This window comes from Onychostoma macrolepis, chromosome 07 (genome assembly GCF_012432095.1).
Source record: "Onychostoma macrolepis isolate SWU-2019 chromosome 07, ASM1243209v1, whole genome shotgun sequence".
Lineage (NCBI taxonomy): Eukaryota > Metazoa > Chordata > Actinopteri > Cypriniformes > Cyprinidae > Onychostoma > Onychostoma macrolepis.
In genome coordinates this window covers 35,492,703-35,516,000 of record NC_081161.1, presented here as the reverse complement: position 1 = coordinate 35,516,000, position 23,298 = coordinate 35,492,703, and the positions used below count along the sequence as shown (strand labels likewise).

Below are 23,298 nucleotides of genomic sequence, written 5' to 3'. Positions count from 1 at the left end.
ATGCAGGAAAACAAAGTGTTCTGGTCAGCCAACTTAAAACTGCAAAGTATCGGCTTTTGGCAGTAAGAGTTTGGCTAATCTTTTTCAAGATGATTTTAAACCATTTTGTATGCAGTGTTTATTTTAAAAGCCTGCCTATAGCAATACACAGCACAAAATTCTATGGAAAAACTGATTTCAAGATTTTTAGACTGGATATGTCATGTGGATGTTTGTTTCCATTTAATGCTATTTAAAGTCAATGTTTTTCTAACTCAAAACATTTTCTTCTGGTTTTAAGCATAAATCTAACCATTTTAGTGAGCGTTAATGCTAATAAGAAAATAAAACTAGCCTATTTGATAAAGAAGTTAAAAACAATTCTCAGAATGTACACATGTAGAATGTATGTTTATCAGGTAGAATTATTTTGTTTTAAGGATGTTTTGTTATTTTTGCTGGAAAATGACAAAAACTATTTTGGAAAGTTTTATTTTGCAGTGTTAAGTAATTTGATGTTTCTGCAGAATGCAGCAACCTGTATGCATGTTCACAATTCTGATTGGCCTTATATAGTTCAGTCCGCTTCCTGGAATCTACCATAGTCTGGATGTGGTAACAATTCTTTTAAATGTTATAGCAAGTTCTGTTTAGTTGTATTTTTTCTCTGTAACCTTCTTTAGTGGATCTTTGCAAAAAAAAAAAAAAAAACACGAGAGAGAGAGAGAGTGCTGCCAAATATTTAAGAAAAATCACATTTTGCTATTCTGCATTACAATGTATTATTTTTAAATGCTTTTTAAAAATGATGGTGGTGTTGGTTGGAATCATAATCTCTGTATTTACATAAGTTGTGTTATTATATTGGTAAGTACAAACTGTAAACAGTATGGAACAGAATAGCGACCTTTAGAATGTCTGTAAATGAATGAATACATGCATTTCACTCTAAGATTAACCAATCCGAGCTGTTTTCTGGCAGACAAAGCCTTGTGTGAGCTGAGTGGTGACACTTTCTTTTGCTGTGCCCCAGTTTTGCCTCGTGATTCAGTTCAGAACCTAAAACTTCACAATGACTCAAATTAGGGACAACGATCATCAATGAAGAAGTTTCGAATTCCTCCCTCCAATTTAAAGCTTATCCAAATCTTTGACCACAGGCCACTTTAGATCTCAGGTTACAAATACGTGAAGCGGGTTTGACGAAGGCAGTCTTTTGCCTGTTTTAGTGTGTCTAATACAGTGTGGTTGGACATGATCATATCTGTGTCGAATGCGTCAGTATAAATTTTGGAAATCCAAAGCTTGTTTTGGCAGTGTTTGCACCAGACCAACGGAGCATCAACAGAATTGTCTGAGTCATACAAAAGGTAAAGTAAAACTTCCTGAATGTTTTAGTTCACCGCATATACTGTTAATGCCTTAAACAAAGATCAGTAGACACGAATATGCTAAAAAAAAAAAAAGATCAGATGATTTTAATAATGTTATAAATGTTTAAAATGTTCTTTCCTTCATATATGGGCACATGGCATGATATAGCTTGTTGAAAAGCCTCCTGAAGGCATGTGTTTTTTTGTTAAGGATTAATAGGGTGTTTGAGGCCATCTGTTCTGTTGAACGTGGATGTTTGTGCTGCAAATCCACCGTGACAGGGCAGATTGATGAAGAGAGAAAGCCAATGGGAGGAGCTGGAGGGGATGTGGGATTTAGGAACACTGCAAAAATGGCTTGTCTTGTTTCTAGTCAAAATAACTTAAAATTCTTAAATCAAGATACTTTTACTAGACAAGCAAAATGACTTAAGACATATTTAGTCTTGTTTCCATGGGGGGAAAAAACTAAATTAAGTGCATTTTGCTTAAAACAAGTAAAATTATCTGCCAGTGGGGTAAGTAAAATATTCTTAAAACAAGAGTGTTTATTTACCCCACTGGCAGATAATTTTACTTGTTTTAATCACTTAATAACAGTGAAAGAAAGAGAAAGGGACCAGTTTCTAACAGTAAGGACTTGGCCATTATGAGACAGATATCTTGTACCGAACACTTAAGAACTCCAGAGCATTTTTTCTTATTACCTCAAGATCAGGAGCTTGACACACTGCTCAGAGTATCCAGTATCATCTGTAGGATTATTCTCTAAAAACACAAACAGGTAATTCCAGTAGTAATGTAGATGCAGGACGAATCCAACACAAAAACAAAAATGCACTCATTCTGATTTGAAATTAGCTTTTTTTCTTTTAATGTGCTGTCAGAAATGTTTATTGGTGAACATTAAGATATTTTGAAAGGTTGTATTTATATGGTCAAATTAAATTTACAACTGTTCCAGTAAGCTCTTACTGTTTGTGTAGTTTATATATGTTGATTCATACTGTTTTTTTATTTATTCTATATTGTAATATATAAGATAATTTTTAATGTAAAATAAATCAGAATATTATTAGGATTTACAATTAAATATTATTATATATTATTTATTATTATTATTATTATAAATTATTTATTAATTACCTTGTAGAAATTCCAAATCCAAAATGACTCCTTGAGAACAGTTCCATATTAAATCTCAATCTCCCACAAGAGTTTCCTGTTTATATTTTCATTTTGAACATACCAAATGTGCTATCATAATAATGTCTTTTGTATATGTTAAATGTCTATGTATTTATTTTGGAATAAAATGCCCCGATGTAATATTGTAAACATCTTGTGCTCTCCTTTTTTGTTTTTTCAGCTTTCTGAAAGATGAAGTCCAAACAGCTATCTTCACTCACTTGCCTACTCTTTGTGATCTGCTGCTGTCTTGGTGGAAATATCCTGGTGTGGCCTGAGGATTGCAGCCACTGGGTGAACATGAAAGTCATTTTGAGAGAACTCCACAGCCACAGTCATAGCCTTACCGTGGTGCGTTCGTCTAAAAGTTGGTATATCCAAGAGAATTCTTCCCTCTACAGCACCATCACGGTCAACCCAATGGACACCAAAGATGTGGGCCCTGACTACTTCAAGATGTTGATAGAGAGGTCACTGGAGCTACAAAGGATGTCGCCTTTCTTCAGTTTCTTGAATCAGCAGAAAGATATCGCCAATGTCCTAAAGGTATTTCACAATGGAGCGCTTCGAATGATTTCTGCCATTTTGGACGATGCAGCGCTTGTTAAACGCTTGCGAGAAGCTAAGTTTGACCTGCTGCTAACAGATCCTGCGTTCCCAGCCGGTGTCCTGTTGGCCAAATTCCTACACCTCCCCATGGTTTACAATGTACGTTGGCTAAATGCAGGAGATGCTCACATGCAAATTGCACCCTCACCTCCGTCCTACGTGCCAATGTACAATTCATTGCTCCATGACCAAATGAACTTCCTACAGCGGACTGAAAATTTCCTACGGTATCTGTTTAGCCTTCTCCAGGAGCGATACATCATCGTGCCCATTTACAGTGAACTGCTTGAACACCATTTCCCGCCCGGCACTGATCTTTTGTCAATGCAGCAGTCTGCTGACATTTGGTTGATGAGAATGGACTTTGTTTTTGAGTTTCCACGGCCCTCCATGCCTAACGTTGTCTACATGGGCGGCTTTCAATGTCAGCCGGCTCAAGCACTTCCTGCAGAGCTGGAAGAGTTTATGCAGAGCTCTGGGGAGCATGGAGTAGTCTTCATGTCCTTGGGAACAGCAGTCGGCGCTCTTCCTACAGCGATCACAGAGACCATTGCTACAGCCTTTGCTCAGATCCCTCAGAAAGTCTTGTGGAAGTACCATGGGGAACGACCCTCGACTCTGGGAAACAACACTTTACTTCTAGAGTGGTTTCCTCAGAATGATCTACTGGGCCATCCAAAGACTCGTGCGTTTGTATCTCATGGGGGCACCAATGGTATATACGAAGCTATTTACCATGGAGTCCCCGTCTTAGCTTTGCCGCTCCTCTTTGACCAGTTTGACAACGTTCTGCGACTGCAGGTTCGAGGTGCGGCTCGAGTTCTTCAAGTCGCAACACTTACATCACAAGAATTTCTCGAAGCCCTCAAAGACCTCCTCGAGAACCCGCTGTACCGAAGCAGTGTCCGCAAACTGTCAGAGCTGCACCGCGATCAACCCTTGACTCCTCTTGAAAGCGCCACTTTTTGGATTGAGTATGTTATTAGACACAAAGGAGCAGCTCACCTTCGCCCAGAGGGGAATAACTTGCCTTGGTACTCTTATCATAGCCTAGACGTGTTGGCTTTTCTACTGACATTCACTGTAATTGCACTTTTGACCTCAATATATGTTTGCAAGCTTTTGTGTTGCAGGAAGTCAATCAAAAAGAGGAAGGTGGAATGAATTGAGTTTGAACATTTGATATGTACTTTTTGAAAAGCTGATGAAACAATGAATTAAATGCAGCAGCCAAATATTAGATCTTTTTGCATATCTGACTTCAAAACATGTACTGCTAAAGTCATTCCTGTAGCATGGTGCTAGCAACACCAAGGTCATGGGTCCTATTTCCAGGGAAAGCATGCACTGGTCAAATGTATACCTTTGAATGCAATGTGATTTGCTTTGGATATAAGTGTCTACTAAAATGCATGAATATAATATGTAAATGGAAAATCTCACACTTGGTGAACCTGAGTTTGTTTTATTACTATGACAACCAGTGTTTACAAAAACAACTGTAGAATGGGGGGGAAAATCAGATCTGGCCAGAACTTGTAAATGCAATGCCAGAATATTGTTTAACAATACTTTAGGATTATCAGTACCAGATGAGATTTGTATGTTTCTAATTTTATGGTTATGACTAATCAAACTCATGTAAATTGAATAATGAAGTATAGCCATCTTTGTACTTTTTTGTGCACTAAATTCTTACAAACTGTATGCTGTTCTTTTTGTGGTGTATTCGCCAAATCCTCAACACTTTATATGTTCTTTAATCAACGTAATATAGTGTCTGTATAGAAGCCAACAACATGTATTTCCATGTCAGCCTTGATATTGTTCCCCCTCCCACTGTGAATGTGTTTTAAATCATCATTAAAGGTTCAATCGGCAACTTCTTTGCTTGTTTCAGCTCTAATCCACTTCCTGGTATTTCTTATCTCAGGTCATGAATTCTTTCCTGCTTTCATTCATTTACCACATGTTCACATCTGCAGAGTAAAAGCCTCCACGGTTGGGAATCAGCAGCATTCCTAACACTCTTAACCAACATGTACTGTATGTTTAAAAATGAATCATGTTTTAATCAGTTTAACTAAGCATGCAAGGTATGCATCACAAAACCAAATAGGATTACTTTGCTCATAAATGTACACTGGCATTTAAAACTTCTATTGTTAGGGGACTTTGCTTTTTCCAGTGCAGGCCAGTAAGCTAGAGCAGGGGGGCGCGGGGTAGAGGGGTGTCACAGGGGACATGGAAACAACTATAAGGGTGTTACAGCTTGTCTCTCAGTGGCCCTTCCGTCTGAAAGAACAGCCTGGACTCTCTCATATCTTTGCCTCACATAATAGCCAGCAGGCAGGAGGGTGTTTTTGTTCTGAAGGAGAAAGGCTTCAGGATGTTGCTGCTCAAAAGCAGTAGAAGTGGCTTCCTGCTGGGGGAAATGATCAAAAAGCCAGACAAGCCCCTGGATGGACACGGCAGAACTTTCCACTCTAATGCATACACAGGTTCATGCACATGTGCTGGAACTGGACATGCAGAAGACGCTCTCCAGACCTATACGAGGTGAGAATATTTACCTTTTAATTAATGTAAGCATAGGTTCTGGAACAACCAGTTTGTTGTCTGTTAATTGCTGTGGAGTCTTATGACAGATATTTTTTTTTATAGTGAAACGGTATCGTGTGACATTTCTGTGTTCTCCTCAGGTTGCTTAACCACTGTCTGAGGTGATTGGGAGGAGTGGTTTGATTCAACATGTATAATGAACATTTTGAAGATTAAAATGTCATGGACAAGTCACAACCATAGAAACCATGCTTCTGAGTAAGTCATCATTCATCTGCATAATATATATTAAAAAACAACTAGAGATGAACAGTATAAAATTTTTGCCATTCGTTTTTTCATGTTTTGTTCAATATAAAAATTTAGTACGGTTTTGTCTGAATAAATAAAAATAAAAAAAACACTAAAGATTAAAATCAATCATTTTAAGTGAATTTAAACATTACAATATTAAAAGATACAAAAGACAGGTTTAGTAAGATTTTTCAAATGTTTTGTTAAAGTCACTTTTATTGCATTTATTTGCTGCATTTATTTGATTAAAATACAGTAATTTATTCCTGTGATGGCAAAGCTAAATTTTCCAAGTATACAGTATATCGCTGCAGCCCGGAGACCTCCAAGTGGGAGGGACTTATTCCACAAGTAGGTTGGGACAGCTCCAAGTAGGAGTGTAGGTTTAGGGTTGGGTTTGGTGTAGGGCATATTAACAAGGTCCAACCCATTTGGAGTTGATCCGCCCATTTGGAGCTGGCTCCGAATTTTTAGCATCATTACTCCAGTCTTCTGTGTCACATGATCCTAATATGCTGATTTGCTGCTCAAGAAACATTTCTTTTCCTACATATCTTTTTTTTTCTTAATTAAATTTGGTATGAATGTTAAAAACAGCTGTTCTGCTTAATCATTTTGGGAAAACCTGATTATTTGAAATAGCATTTATTTGAAATAGAAAACTTATAGAAATAGAAGAGTCTTTAATGACACTTTTGATCATTTTAATGTGTCCTTGCTCTATAAAAGTATTAATTTCTTCAAATAAAAAAGTCTTACTGACCCCAAATGGTAGTGTATATTAATTTCCTAAACATTACATTTTAAATGTTGTTAAATTCTTAGTGGTTTTAAAGATTCACTCTGTGTTTGTTAGATGATAGCAAAGGTAATCTAAATGTAAAAATATATGGCAAAAGGGCATGAACAGTTAAATATCCAGTATAAACCAATATATGCCCGTGCAATATATTCCTGTGTTCCTGTGGCTCAGTGGTAGAGCATTGCGTTAGCAGCGCAAAAGGTTGTGGGTTCAATTCCCAGGGAGCACACATACTGATAAAAAAAAAAATGTATAGCCTCAATGCACTGTAAGTCGCTTTGGATAAAAGCGTCTGCTAAATGCAAATATGCCCGATACTGATTCATACCAATGAATGTGTTAAAAAACAAAAAAGTTTAATATCTCCTGATTGCCAATATGGAACTGATATTTTGTGCATTCCTACTGGTAAGTTATTTGAACTATTCTTAAAATTATTCTTCTAATTTTCCACAGACCTGACCAATGGGAGCTGCCAAATCCCTCTGGCAAATGACAGAGTAGGTCTGACCTACATCTACAGCCTTGCCTTCTCTATTGGTCTCCCAGCTAACCTGCTCTCCCTCTGGGGACTGTACCAGCTAGGCCGGTCTGGAGGAGGCGGCTGCCAGCTGGTCTATATCCTAAACTTACTGCTTTCAGATCTTCTCCAGCTACTCACCTTGCCACTGTGGATCCTCTACTTGCAGGGAGACCACCACTGGCCTTACGGGTCTGTGACCTGCCAGCTAGTGGGCTATGTTTTCTATGTTAACCTCTATGCCAGTGTCATTTTTCTTTGCCTCATCGCCCTGGACCGCTGTCTAGCGATCGTGTACCCTCTCAGCAGCCGTGGAGTACGGAAAGTGCGGGTGGCAGCATTTTCTGGTGTAGCAGTCTGGACTTTGATATTTCTGTTCTGCCTGACTGGCCTCTACCCATCTGTGTTCGAACCCCAGAGGGAGCTGTGTCTGGAGCAGTACCCTGTGAGCACCAGATATGCTTACTTTAAAATCGCCACTGTCGCTTTAGGGTTTCTGATGCCCTGCTCTATTCTAGGGTAAGTGAAATGCATTTTTGTTCATGTGCGGGTGTACCTGGGTCAATAAAATAATGCTCTTTTTTGCCCAAATCTAATCATTTATTTAAAAATGCAGTTCACATGTGCATTACACCTCTTCTACAATGAACATGTTTTTAATTTCTAAATAAAATTAATTTATATTTTCATGACATGAGGTCAATGTCAGGGCGATGCTATAGTCTCAGCCTCAGACGTCACACCCACGGACTGTTGGCTGAACATCTGATGCAAAAAAATTAAAGGGTTACTCCATCCCAAAATGAAAATTTTGTCATTAATCGCTTACCCCCATGTCATTCCAAACCCGTAAAAGCTTCGTTCGTCTTCGGAGCACAATTTAAGATATTTTGGATGAAAAACCGGGAGGCTTGTGACTGTCCCATTAACTGCCAAGTAAATAACACTGTCAAGGCCCAGAAAAGTATGAAAGAATTCATCATCAAAATAGTCCGTCTGCCATCAGTGGTTCAATCTGAATTTTATGAAGCGACGAGAACACTTTTTCTGCACAAAGAAAACAAAATTAACAAAATTCAACAATTCGTCTCCTCCACGATTCCTTCGCGCCATTTTGGAGAGTATCCGCTGGACACAAATAGCGTACGTTGTTCTGTGTCTTCTACGTTTATTTACGCTTTGATTTAAACGAAAACAGCGTATCCGGTATGTGGCTGACACAGAACAGCGTACGTGTCCGAAGACAAACAAAGCTTTTACGTGTTTGGAACGACATGGGGGTAAGTGATTAATGACAGATTTTAATGACATTTTGGGGTGGAGTAACCCTTTAAGGAGTTTCAAAGTCCTCATCTGATGGGTTGAATTCTACAGAAAATCCAGGGGACGTGTGTGTCGCGTTTATTAACGGTCCACCTGGAAACAAAGATACCGTGGTGCCAAACCCCCTCATGGAAGAACAAAGCCATCATGTTTACACAGCTGTGACAGTGAGCGCTTATTGGGATCAACTAAACGCTAGATTAGTATGTGAATTATGTAAAGTTCACGACATAGACTCTTTAAAATACATCCAAGAGTTTTACACACTGGTCTTTTATTGTGGGGACATTTCCACGGCCATAAACATGACATGACACGGCACAAAACGAAACATGATTGGTTGCTTTACCTGTCAGTCATATGGCCTCTTGGACGGTCTGCCGTCATTTTGAAGGTCTGGCTACGTGAGACTAGGGCAATGCAACTGTCCTCATGTCATAATGAAAAAGAAAAATACATATGTTACCATTAAAATAATTAAATTCCCTAAAAGAAACCCATATCACATAGATTATTACTATTTCTTAGAAATTTATTAATATTATTAATATTGAAACTAAAATAAATTGTCAGCCAAATCAATGTGGTGCAACCAATATGCAGAAAAAATAACATAAAACAGGAAGTGATATCACAGGGAGGGCATCTGCAGACCCTGTGTGCTAAGGTCAACAAGTATCTTAAAATAAGATGATTTGACCATTTTATGACAAGATAGGGTTAGTTTAGGTTGTAAAATGACTCCTTAATGCAGTGATGTATATGTATAAGTAATTAATAATATTTGTAAAAAAATTCTACCTTTGATTTTTTTTTTACTGCTATTGTTAATTTTATTACTTAATCATCTTTTATTATTAAAAATTCACAAAATTTCAACCTATCATTGAAGTAAAACTATTGAAAGTGGGGGGAAAATCTCATTGTGAAATAAATGCTTTCTCTAGTTCATGTTGGCCACAATTATTGGCACCCAATTATTGCAACGTCCTTTTCCCAGCTCTGAGTTTTCTCCTATAATGCTTGATGAGGTTAGAGACACCTGACAAGAGATAAGAGACCATTGCTTCATCCAGAATCACTCCAGACCCTTTAGATTCTCAGCTCCACGTTGGTGCTTCTTCTCTTCAGTTCACCCCACTCAGTTTCTATAGGGTTCAGGTCAGAGGACTGGAATGGCCATAGCAGAAGCTTGGTTTTGTGCTCAGTGACCCATTTTTGTGTTGTTTTTGAGGATTGTGTTTGGATTATTGTAATGTTGGAAGATCCAAACATGGAAGATCCAGGTGCTCACTAACACAGATTTTGACAGATTTGTGAACAATATTTGAGAGAAATAGGCCTTTTGTGTACATAGAAAAAGTCTTAGATCTTTGAGTTCAGCTCATGAAAAATGGGGGCAAAAACAAAAGTGTTGCGTTTATAATTTTGTTCAGTGTATATACATTTTCTGCCGCCATATCTTGAATTTTGTGATCATTCTAAATGCATTTTAATAATAGACTGAATCATGCAGTGAAAGACACTCTAATGCGCATGCAAAAACCTTCATCACGTAATGTATGCGTGCAATCTGTAGGTGTGTTTTGTTTGGTTTTTGCAATATAACATTAATCATAACGTCAAACCCCACATCGTTAAAACCGCAATTATGATATTATCGCAGACGATGTAACGTATAGCCTATCGCACACCCCTACCCAGAGATCAGTATGAGCTAAACTAGGTTATTATAACGCCAACATGACATGAGTACAGGCGTGAATTCACCGTTGTTCTGCAAAATACAATGCAATTTATATAAAATGTATTGTGTCCTAAAGTAAAACATTCAGAAACTCGGGTTTAATTCGTTTAGCGAATACTTACGTTATCTTATCAGAGGAGGTAATGTAATGTAAGTTAACGTTAATATCATACCCACATTTTTTGTTTTTATGTCGAAATTACTGAGACCTGCACTCTGTTTAACTTAAACATGTCTTAATAAAGACAAAGTTCAATACTCACCATAACTTTAATGATGGAAAATTCGTCTGGAAATGATGTTTGTCGTTCCTCAGCATCGGTTCCGCTCTCTCGCGCAGACATTTGAATCCGCCAATGGTTTCTCTCAGGCGCATGCATACACTGCAAGGCTTGTTGTGCCAACACAGATTTTTCACTTCTGCTTGAAAGATTGGCTGAGCACAATTTAATATATTCGGTGAATATATATTTTTAATTTTAACTTCAGACCTTCAGCTAAAATTAGTACAATGTATTTTTTTGTTTGGGGGTAATTTTTGGGAAGCAATTTGTTGAGTCAATGTGTCAGAGCCAGGATTCTAACTTGAGTATCTGGTGCAAGAGTCTTAATTTCCATCACTGAGCCACAGAAGGGAGTTAATCAGACGCGTTCTTAATAACTCAGAAGAGTTTATTATTAAAAACAGCAAAAAGGGTACTAAAATCCTTTTCTTAAATGAAAGCCACAAAACAGAAAAATCTTCAGTCCAAAAAGGATCCAAAAGGAGAAAAATAATCTCCAAAACTAAACTCAGGGAAAAGACACCAAAAAAACGGCAAGAATAATCGATCCAAAAAAGCTTTCAAAGTTTAGAACTTAGAACTAGAGCAGACTTACAGCAGCAACTGGCTAGGAAGAACAATAACCAAGCAAAGAAACAAAGGAAGTGATCAGCTTAAATACACAGCCCAGAACGAGGCACATGTGAAAACAATGGCACTGATTACAAGAGGCACAAGTTTGACATAAGTACAATAAGGACCTCTAGTGGCCAAAATATAACATTACAAAGCAAAAACTCTGACAGGACCCCTCCCTCTAGGAACAGCTCCTGACGTTCCCTCCAGGATGACTGGGCTTGCGAGCATGAAATTCTTGAATTAGTTTGGGGTCCAAGATGTCCTTGGCCGGAACCCAGGAGCGTTCCTCAGGGCCATAACCTTCCCAGTCCACAAGATACTGCTGGGACCCACGTACTCGACGGACATTTTGTACTCTGTGGACTGTGTAAGCTGGCTGGCCACCAATGATACGAGGAGGGGGAGGTTTACTTGTCGCAAGAAAAGGAGAAGACAAAACAGGTTTTAACAGTGAGACATGAAAAGTGGGATTTATCTTCAAAGACTTTGAAGTATAAACGCAAGTATAAACAATAAGTAACTGGGTTAACTTTCCTGGCAATCATGAAGGGGCCAATGAACCTCTGGGAAAGTTTACGGGATTCTACTGAGAGACCTTAAGGAGCTTGAGTCGAGCCTTTTTCCATGTCTGGTGGCAGCGTTTAACAAACTGTTGAGCAGAGGTAACAGCAACCTCCACTTCTTTCTCAGGGAATAGTGGAGGGGTGTATCCAAACTGGCACTCGAAAGGGGACAGGCCTGTAGCAGAGGAGCAAGGGGTATTGTGAGCGTTGACACATGATGAAGAGAGACCAAGAGGATGGGTTGTTAGCTGCCATACACCTCAGTGTAGTCTCAAGATCTTGGTTAAGCCTCTCCGTTTGCCCATTGGACTCCGGGTGGAAACCTGAAGATAAACTCACTGTAGCTCCCAGAGATTGATAAAATGGCTGCCAGAATCGGGAGGAAAACTGGGGTCCTCGATCAGAGACGATGTCTTGTGGGATGCCAAAGACTCAAAAGACGTGGTTTATAACCAATTCAGCAGTTTCTTTAGCGGTGGGTAGTTTGGGCAAAGGAATAAATCGGGCGGCCTTGGAGAATCTGTCAACTTTGACCATGATAGTGGTGTTGCCTTGTGATAGCGGAAGTTCAGTGATAAAATCCATGGAAAGATGAGACCATGGTCTATGAGGTATAGAGAGAGGGTGCAATGGCCCCTGAGGAGAATGTTGAGAGACCTTACTTTGGTTGAACATTGGGACATGCATTTACAAATGTCACATCCTCCTTGATAGTTGGCCACCAAAAGCATCTTTGGAGGAACTCGAGAGTGCGAGAAGTACCAGGATGACAAGTCAGACGAGAGGAGTGTCCCCACTGGAGGACCTGGGAGCGGACCACTTTTGGGACAAACAGACAGTGGGTTGGCCCCCCTCCTGGGTCAGGTTCTCGGGCTTGGGCTTGTTTTACAGTATTTTCCAGATCCCACCTGATAGGAGCTATTATCTTGGAATTCACATGGATGCAACTTGTTGTCCTTCCCCCTTTGAGACAGCACAGCTCCAACCCCTAAGTCCGAAGCATTGACCGCCACGATGAAGGGTATATCTGGGTTAGGGAGAATGAGAATAGGTGCAGAGGTAAAATGGCTTTTGAGCTTGCTGAAGGCCAACTCTGCTTCAGGTCCCCAATAAAAGCTGGTTGTGTTCCCCTTGGTGAGTGCGGATAAAGGAGTCGCCACAGTACTGAAGTTCAGGATGAACTTGCGATAAAAATTGGCAAAGCCAAGGAAACGCTGTACTTCTTTTACCAACGAGGGGGAGGGCCAATCCACAACTGCTTGAACCTTCTGAGGGTCCCTTTGTATCTGGCCAGGCTTGATGATGAACCCCAGGAACTGAACTTCGGTCACATGGAACTCACATTTCTCATGTTTAACATAAAGATGGTTATCAAGAAGGCGTCTGAGAACTTTACTGACGTGTTTAACATGCTCTTGGAGGGAACTCGAGAAGATGAGGATATCATCCAAGCAGACAAACACAAATTAGTTGAGCATGTCTCTGCGAACATCATTGATGAGAGCTTGAAATACTGCAGGAGCATTAGTGAGACCAAAGAGCATAACTAAATATTCATAGTGCCCAGTGGGCGTGTTGAAGGCGGTCTTCCATTAATCTCCTTGTCTGATGTGCACGAGATGGTAGGCATTGTGCAAATCGAGCTTAGTGAAGATGAAGGCTTCTTGCAGAATTTTGAAGGCAGTGACCATTACTGACAAGGGATAGCGGTTACGAATAGTGATCTTATTAAGGCCCCTGTAATCAATACAAGGCCGAAATCCACCATCCTTCTTCTCAACGAAAAAGAATCCAGCTCCAGCAGGGGAAGTGGATGGTTGGATGATACCTGCCGCAAGGGCTTCGTTAATGTATTTGTCTATAGCAGTTTGTTCAGGGGGAGACAAAGAGAATATACGACCTCTGGGGGGACAGGTTCTTGGGAGCAGCTCAATGGCACAATCATAGGGGCGATGAGGAGATAAGGAGGTGGCCTTCCTTTTGCTGAACACTGCTTTGAGGTGGTGGTACTGAGCAGGGACTTGAGACGGACCTAGGGATTCTTGAGACTGGAGAACAGGATCAGGGGAGTTCTGGGTCAAGCATGTAATCTGACAGGTGGGACCCCAATTGAGAACAGCGCCAGTGGACCAGTCAAATTGTGATTTACAGTGAGGAAAATAAGTATTTGAACACCCTGCTATTTTGCAAGTTCTCCCACTTAGAAATCATGGAGGGGTCTGAAATTGTCATCGTAGGTGCATGTCCACTGTGAGAGACATAATCTAAAAAAAAAAATCCAGAAATCACAATGTATGATTTTTTAACTATTTATTTGTATGATACAGCTGCAAATAAGTATTTGAACACCTGAGAAAATCAATGTTAATATTTGGTACAGTAGCCTTTGTTTGCAATTACAGAGGTCAAAGCGTTTCCTGTAGTTTTTCACCAGGTTTGCACACACTGCAGGAGGATTTTGGCCCACTCCTCCACACAGATCTTCTCTAGATCAGTCAGGTTTCTGGCCTGTCGCTGAGAAACACGGAGTTTGAGCTCCCTCAAAGATTCTCTATTGGGTTTAGGTCTGGAGACTGGCTAGGCCATGCCAGAACCTTGATATGCTTCTTACAGAGCCACTCCTTGGTTATCCTGGCTGTGTGCTTGGTCATTGTCATGTTGGAAGACCCAGCCTCGACCCATCTTCAATGCTCTAACTGAGGGAAGGAGGTTGTTCCCCAAAATCTCGCAATACATGGCCCCGGTCATCCTCTCCTTAATACAGTGCAGTCGCCCTGTCCCATGTGCAGAAAAACACCCCAAAGCATGATGCTACCACCCCATGCTTCACAGTAGGGATGGTGTTCTTGGGATGGTACTCATCATTCTTCTTCCTCAAACACGTTTAGTGGAATTATGACCAAAAGTTCTATTTTGGTCTCATCTGACCACATGACTTTCTCCCATGACTCCTCTGGATCATCCAAATGGTCATTGGCAAACTTAAGTCGGGCCTGGACATGTGCTGGTTTAAGCAGGGGAACCTTCCGTGCCATGCATGATTTCAAACCATGGCGTCTTAGTGTATTACCAACAGTAACCTTGGAAGCGGTGGTCCCAGCTCTTTTCAGGTCATTGACCAGCTCCTCCCGTGTAGTTCTGGGCTGATTTCTCACCTTTCTTAGGATCATTGAGACCCCACGGTGAGATCTTGCATGGAGCCCCAGTCCGAGGAGATTGACAGTCATGTTTAGCTTCTTCCATTTTCTAATGATTGCTCCAACAGTGGACCTTTTTCACCAAGCTGCTTGGCAATTTCCCGTAGCCCTTTCCAGCCTTGTGGAGGTGTACAATTTTGTCTCTAGTGTCTTTGGACAGCTCTTTGGTCTTAGCCATGTTAGTAGTTGGATTCTTACTGATTGTATGGGGTGGACAGGTGTCTTTATGCAGCTAACGACCTCAAACAGGTGCATCTAATTTAGGATAATAAATGGAGTGGAGGTGGACATTTTAAAAGCAGACTAACAGGTCTTTGAGGGTCAGAATTCTAGCTGATAGACAGGTGTTCAAATACTTATTTGCAGCTGTATCATACAAATAAATAGTTAAAAAATCAGACATTGTGATTTCTGGATTTTTTTTTTTAGATTATGTCTCTCACAGTGGACATGCACCTACGATGACAATTTCAGACCCCTCCATGATTTCTAAGTGGGAGAACCTGCAAAATAGCAGGGTGTTCAAATACTTATTTTCCTCACTGTATACTGGAGGAGCCAGGGGTGACCAAGGATAACAGCGAACTCTGGAGACTGTAAAAGCACATTCTCTCCTGGTGCCGGTAAGTGACGAAACAAAGGAGAGAGGTGAGGTGGGTTATTTTCCCTGGAGCTAACGGTCTTCCATCCAAGGCTGTCACAGTTAGGGGGGCAGGAAGGGAATTAGTAGGGATCTGGAGACTTTTGGCAAGGGAAATATCCATGTAATTCCAGGCAGCGCCAGAATCAATCAATGCCTGGGGTTGGTGTTTTTGATCTCCCCAAGTGAGTGTGATGGGAAGGAACAACCCAGAGTTGGAAGGTGAAGCTGTGGATGTAATTCCCGTTACAGTCCTTCCTTGCCTGTACAGGCAGGCAGAGCGAAAGTGACCATACAATCCAAAATATAGACAACAGTGCTCTCTCATACGACAGTCTCGTTCTGATGGGGAAAGCCTAGTCCTACCCAATTGCATGGGTTCCGAAGAATCTTGGGGCACTGGTAGCATTTGAGCAAGAGCTGGAATGGCAGAAAATGTGGAAACACACAGTCGGTTCAGGCTTCTCTCCCTCAAGCGATTAGCCAGCCAGATTGCTTGATCCATGAAGGTCTCGAGATCACAAGCAGGTTCTCTGGTAGCCATATCATCCTTGATTGCCTCAGACAGACCATTCAGTAAACACACCACGAGGACCTCGTCGTTCCAGCCTGTATGGCATATTCAGCCGCACTGCCATTACCTTGTCGGAGAGTGAGAAGTCTCTTAGATGCTTGCCGGCCACTGAGGGGGTGGTCAAAGACTCGCTTTAACTCCTTTTCAAACACAGAATAACTTGAACAGAAGGGCGCCTGTGCCTTCCAAACCGCTGTTGCCCAAGAAAGAGCCTTGCCAGAAAGGAGGGTGATAACATGCGATCTTGGCCCGATCTGAGGGGAAGGAAGATGGTTGTAATTCAAATGTGAGAGAGCATTGAGTCAGGAACCCATCACATGCACTGGGATCACCTGAGAAACATTGTGGTGGAGGTAGGAGAGGTTCAGTCAGAGGAGAGAGCACTCGAGAATCCGGAAGGGATACAGAGGCAGCAGTAGAAGCAGAGGGCAGCCAGTCAAAGAGCTGATGGATAGAAGTCATGAGATCAGACAGCACTTCTGAGTGTTTAGCCATCAAGGTCTCCTGCTGAACTAGTGCTGACTCATGGCGTTGGACTCATGCTGAGCAACTCTTGGAGTTCTTGAGAATTAGGCATCTCTGGGTTCATAATTTGGCTTGGTTATTCTGTCAGAGCCAGGATTCGAACTTGGATCTCTGGTGCAAGAGTCTTAATTTCCACCACTGAGCCACAGAAGGGAGTTGAAGCCAATAGTCAGACCCGTTCTTAATAACTCAGAAGAGTTTATTAACAAAAACGAAAAGGGTACAAAATATAACATTACAAAGCAAAAACTCTGGCACAATGTTTATTTGTCAGTTTCCACAATTTTTCAAAACGTAAATTTTTTACAGTGTATTGATTTTTTCTCTGTTGGTCTTTAATAGAATTCATGATGCCATGTGTCTAAACAAGATGTCCAGGACCTCCAGCAGAAATATAGGCCCACAAAATCAAAAATACAGCAGTATATTTCGTTGTACACATGGGGTACTTTTTATTCCTGTTCACCAAACCCATCTCGAGTGTTTGCTGCTAAAAAGCTCATTTTTGAAGCCAGTGCCATTTGAAGTTCCAGTCGTGTTTTTGGATGAGTTAGGAGAATTTTTCTTGAAACCCTCCCAAACAACGTGCTGATGTAGGGGCTGTTTGATTTATTTATTTTTCTTTAAGGATTTCTGACCCCAAGACTCAACTATTTTCTGCAATTCTCCAGCTGTGATCCTTGGAGAGTCTTTAGCCACTCAAACTCTCCTTCTCATCGTGCATTAGGATGATATAGACATGGCAGGCAGATTCGTAACATTTTATGTTGATTGGAAATTCTTAATTATTGCCCTGATGGTGGAAATGGGACTTTGCACTGCTCTAGCTCTTTTCTTAAAGCCATTTCACTAATTTGTGAAGCTCAGTTATCTTTGGTTTTTCTCATTGTGATGGATGATTAAGGGAATTTGGCCTTTGTGTTCCTCATATTTATTACCCTGTGAAACAGGAAGTCATGGCTGGACAATTTCATGCTCCTAGTCTCCCTGGTGTGCTAAAAAATTTAAATATGAATGGAAAAATACTTCAGGGATATTTTACTCATAAGCATTTCTAGGGGTGCCAATAATTGTGGCCAACATTCATTGGAGAAAAACATTAATTTCATCATGAGATTTTCTCCCCACTTTCAGTTGTTTTACTTCAATGATAGGTTAGAATTTTGTGACTTTTTTGAGTGAAAGATCAAAAGGATAAACAACGTAGATTTATTTTCACAGCCTTTGCTCATATTTATCAAGGGTGCCAATACTATTGGAGGGCACTGTAATATATATATATTTATTATGTGGTTTTAATTTTACTCGAATATGGTATAAAAATGTTTTTAAAATCCTATGAAACCAACATGAATACTGAGAGTACGAGTACATTTCTAAGAACTTGGCACGTGTGATTTAAAATCTTTGATGCTCATATTTTTCATTGACTCCACCTGCATTGTTTACCTTACAAAAACATTTTACCAACCCGTATTTATTGGCACATTAGAAACATGTTGTCTCAGCACACAGGCCTAGGAATGAATTAGTATGCCATCAAAAATGCCACTGCACAGATGACAAACAAAGATACAGCATCTGTCTCTTTAAAGGAATGTTACTGTAAACACAATAATAACTATATCATTCATAACCTTTTGGCCTTTCTTTCCTCTTATTCACATTCAGGTACACCTCTGCCCGAATCAGGCTGACTTTACGAAATTCCCCATCTGTCGCGGATCACGAACGCCGCAGGATTGTCGCAACCCTGGTTGTCATCACTGTCATCTTCATAGTAATTTTTGGTCCCTATCATCTGGTGGTTGGCTACAGATTTGTCACCCTGCTTCTCACAGAAAGTGAAAAAGACCAGTGTTCGGTGGAAGTTTCTCTCTACCTTTACTATCGAATCTGCTACGGGCTCACCAGTCTCAACACCCTTCTAGACCCTCTTTTCTACATCTTTCTTTGCAACGATGCTCGTCAAGAGCTTCGCAGATCTCTTCTCTGCCCGTGCCGGGGTCATAAGGTGCACCAGGGATCAGGAGTAACATCTTTTCCCAAAATTCGCCTCAACCGCAGTGCAGATGTGTAGCTGTCTCAAACAAATGCTAATCGGAGTTGGAGTCTTTGTAAGGCATGTGCTGAAAACAAAGTTTTCACACATGACGTGAAAATGTCTTATCAGACTGAGATTTGACAAATTACCTTTCACCACTATGACAACGTCTGTGATGTCATTAAGACACGGCTGGTATAAGGCAGTGGCTCGTCCATTGGATCACTGTCAGTGGGAACCACACATGTCAGAGCTACGTCTTCAGCATCTTCAGTCAAATGTTTAGTCTCCCACACAGCCTGAGAAGACTCTAATACAGGGGTGTCAAACTCAGTTCCTGGAGGGCCGGAGCCCTGCAGAGTTTAGCTTCAACCCTAATTAAACACACCTGATCCAGCTAATCAAGTCCTTCAGGCTTATTTGAAAACTACATGGTTTGTGTGTTGGAGCAGGGTTGGAAAAAAACTCTGCAGGAGAACTGAGTTTGACACCCCTGCTCTAATACATTCTCTGTATTGCTTAAAATACTTTATTATTATGTATGTACTGAGTTCAGGTGTAATTGCACTAGCGTTCAAAAGTTTGGGGTTGTTAAGATTTTTTTAGTCACTTATGCTCTTGTCTGTTATGCTCACCAAGACTGAATTTATTTGATGAAAAAATACAGTAAAAACAATAATATTGTAAGATATTGTCTATTTTAATATATTTTAATTTATTTCTGTGATGGCAAAGCTGAATTTTCAGCAGCCATTACTCCATGTGTCACATGATCCTTTAGAAATCATCCTAATATTTGATTTGGTGATTTGGTGCTCAAGAAACATTTCTTATTATTGTCAATGTTCAAAACTGTTTTGCTGTTTAATATTTTGTGGAAACCATGATGGTTGGTTTTCAGGATTCTTTGATGAATATGAGTTTAAAAGGACAGAATTTATATAATAGAAATCTACAGTAACAATGTAAAAGTCTTTACTTGCTTGTTTCCACCATGGGATAAAAAAGGAAATTGCAAATATTATCTCACATTTCATAGTTTTTTTCTCACAATTTTGATTTTATATCTCACAATTTACACTTGTTTCTAAAAATTGTGAGATTTAAACTAGAAATTCTGAGAAAACCTGTACGAACTGTGAGATATAAACTTACGTTGGTGAGAACATGATTCAGAATTGTAAGATTAAAAGTTGTAATACCTTTTTTATTAATTTAATTGCTTTAGTTTTGTTTTGTTTTTTACTCCATGGTGAAAACTGGCCTCTATACTTTACTTTCACATTTGATCGGTTTAGGTGTCCTTGATTAATAAAAGAATTAAATTCTTCCTTTTAAAAAAATTATATATAAATAAAAAAAAAAAATCTTACCAACCCCAAGCTTTTAAATGGTAGCATTATGTCCAACATCTGTAAAAATCTGTGCTATGCTCTGTTGTTTTAACAGAAACACAAGACCATGATAAAAGTGAGAAATAAGCATATAGAACTGGTTCAGGATTGGTTTTTTTTGTTGTTTTTTTAAGAGCTGCTTAAAAGCCAAAGAACCTGGACCACAGCGAGTCAGAAACCAGAGCAAAGTTCAAGCTCTTCTGAAATGGTTTTAAGAATTTCCAAAACAGGTCTGACACCTACTGGAGGATATATGTAAAAGCGGGCCAGTGCATACATGTGCTGTCAGATCAGATTCTGCATTGCCATTATGAATGTAACTAAGTGCCAAGAGTCAAACTGCATGTGCTTGCTTTGGATGCATTTATACTAGTAGGCTGAAATGTATATGTTCCAGCGTACTGCAGCTATCATACGTTCACCTCCGCAAGAAACTGGCTATATTCAGAATAGAAGAATAATGTACTGCTTACTGTGCAGTATATACCGCCTACTCTTTTTAAAATAGAATGTGAAACAGTACACAGTATGAGAATGCATCAATAAACACTTATAAACATAGTGTGCTGCATTGTTTTCATATGACTTCACCACAAAGAAGTGGTTGATACAGCTTCTGGTTTATTTGTCACACTGAAAATGAAGCTCACATTAGGTGCATGAGTGCATAGTATAGTGATGTAAATGTTTTCAGTTCCCAATTAATAGAGGGCATTTTACATAAAAAATGTATGTGCATTCTCATGGTGCTATCTAACAATCCAAGAATGATTAGTCTCATGCTATTTACAGCCCAAATAATTGGTTCAGAACAAAAACCTGATGGGAAACATAAGGAAAGATGCCAGATTTCCAAAACAGTGTAAATGTAAAATAAATAAATAAGAATAATAACACTGAGTACCTGTAAAATATGTACTATAATAAAATCTTTTCAATTTGTATGTTCCTTACAAAAAAAAAAAATCAGTTTCAATTTTGTCACATCTGGTTTTAATATACAACTATTGAATGGCCGTCAATGGAGAAAGATGCTTTTTACGCCCAGATGGTGTAGTTACGCAATCTACCAGAATATGACTTGCTAAAAAGGGGCCCCCTGAAAAAAGTTCAAGTTTTTTTCATAAGTTTTGAATATATATTTATTGTACATTGTCAGTTTCCTTTCAGCAGTTTCAGATTATGTATATCACGCTCTGCATGATTGATGTAGGATTCTGAATAAATAACAATGAAGTCAGGGAATCACACTGCTGTTTGAAATCAAATTTTGTATGGTTTCTTGAGAGTGAGTCGGTTTAGGGTTAGTATTTTGAAGTCTTAACATGTCTGGAACTGTACATTACGGTGGCCGAGAGAGCTCAACACTCTGCAAATAGAAAAGACACCTGCAAATTAAGAAAACAACTTCATCAATTTGACAACATGCGCTACAAATAGTCACAACACAAACAAATAAAGAAACGCACTGCAAATACTATTCTTTATTTGGCTGTGTTGTGAGCAATTTGCAGCGCGTTTCTTTATTTGTTTGCGTTGTGAGCATTTGCACCACCTGCTGTCAAACTGATGAAGACGTTTTCTTGATTTGCTGGTGCTTTTTCGATTTGCATGTGTTTTCTGAAGTTGCAGCGCCTTGAGCTCTCTCGGCCACCGTAGGGGTACTTGGCCTACTAAATTCATTATAAGGTTTGAGACAAAATAAAATAGCTCAAATAAATAGAAAAGGTGTAAAGAGACACTTAATATCCACAGCTACTTATTGCAAGACCACTTGACCATATCAACAACCGTTGTCTTATCAATTCAGCTCCTTAATTTATAGATGCACGCAATGCTGATGCTCTTTGGATAAAAAAGGATGTAATTCAATTTGATTTATTCCACTTTAGGTTAAGATATTTTCTTTATTACCATCACCATCCAAAACCTTGTGAGAACAGATGTATGGACATTGTGGCGCTACATTACCCTCTGTTGGTGGTAAAATGTCACTACATATATGAGTGTGTTTACTACAAAGAGTTTTGTGTTGTTTTCTTTGGCTAAGCAGCTATGTTTTCCTTGCACCTGTTGGGCAGACTGACTGTGGCGTCTTGCAAATTGACAAATCTGCCCCAGTGGGAAAGTTCTGTCATCATATTTTTGTGTACAAACCCTTTTTGCTTGACTAATGGTTTGGGATCATTAAAATGTTTTTTTTTCTTTCCTTGGGAAGTTGACATGAAGCCTCTTATGCTTAGAAAGTTGCATTTATTTGATCAAAAAAGTAAAACAGTAATATTGTGAAAAAATTGTAAATAAATGTTTTTAAAATATCTATTCCATCACATTTTTAAATATTAGTGTTAAAAACAAAGCTTAATATTTGTGTGGAAACACTGATAACGTTTTTTTCAGCATTCTTTGATTAATAAAGAGTTCAAAAGAATAGAATTTAGTCAAAATAGAAATCTGTAATGTTTTTGTATCTTTTTTGATAAATCTTGTGATAAAAATAAAAGACTTAGTAAGTCTTTTCTGTTACTTTTGATCAATTTAATGAACCAATGTTAAATAAAAGTATTACATTTCTTTAAAAAAATAAAATAAAATCTGGTTTCTTGAGCGTGAATTCAGCATATTAGACAAATTTAACTTATAAAACATTCTTATAAAAAATTCCAAATTCACTTTATATCCTTTGCAAATGCAATGGCTTGAATCTGTCGAAACGTCCTCACATCCTCTGATGTTTGGCACATGTCCTCCAGCATCTGCTGTCTTCAGCTGTTATAAGCCTTTAACCCCCTCCTGAGTTCCTCACCTCTCATTTGGTCAAACTGTTTGACGTGTCATTCCTCACCCATCAGTGACTGACATCAAATCAGCCAACATCCTGAAGTTTACACCTTCCACAACTGTTGTTAGAATTCCAACATCCTGTGGACACTTATTTATTCATGTATTTATTTATTAATGATACCTTTGTTTCCTTTTACATCAGATATCAGTTCAGTGAAAATGTCAAGTGCAACATTAAAAAAGTAAATTATTTTGTCAGTCATGAAACTGTAAGATTT

At 39.3% G+C, this 23,298-nt stretch overlaps 2 protein-coding genes across 2 annotated transcripts; both read left to right on the top strand.

The window, feature by feature from the left end:
• Positions 1–989: 989 nt before the first annotated feature.
• Positions 990–5,031, top strand: ugt5g1 (UDP glucuronosyltransferase 5 family, polypeptide G1). The gene is made up of 2 exons (XM_058782095.1): positions 990–1,349; positions 2,722–5,031. The coding sequence occupies exon 2, from the start codon at positions 2,733–2,735 to the stop codon at positions 4,311–4,313; it is 1,581 nt and encodes a 526-aa protein (XP_058638078.1). The 5' UTR covers positions 990–1,349; positions 2,722–2,732; the 3' UTR covers positions 4,314–5,031.
• Positions 5,032–5,573: 542 nt separating this feature from the next.
• On the top strand, positions 5,574–21,616 carry si:dkey-165a24.9 (probable G-protein coupled receptor 132). Its single transcript, XM_058782300.1, has 4 exons — positions 5,574–5,708; positions 5,852–5,969; positions 7,264–7,846; positions 18,470–21,616. The coding sequence occupies exons 2-4, from the start codon at positions 5,960–5,962 to the stop codon at positions 18,876–18,878; spliced, it is 1,002 nt and encodes a 333-aa protein (XP_058638283.1). The 5' UTR covers positions 5,574–5,708; positions 5,852–5,959; the 3' UTR covers positions 18,879–21,616.
• The last annotated feature ends 1,682 nt before the right edge of the window (positions 21,617–23,298 follow it).

Bases quoted from the DNA above. Each gene is read 5' to 3' on its own strand.
- ugt5g1 (XM_058782095.1), top strand. From the start codon at position 2,733: ATGAAGTCCAAACAGCTATCTTCACTCACTTGCCTACTCTTTGTGATC.
- si:dkey-165a24.9 (XM_058782300.1), top strand. The intron at 7,847-18,469 runs GTAAGTGAAATG...ATTCACATTCAG, and splicing joins ATGCCCTGCTCTATTCTAGG to GTACACCTCTGCCCGAATCA.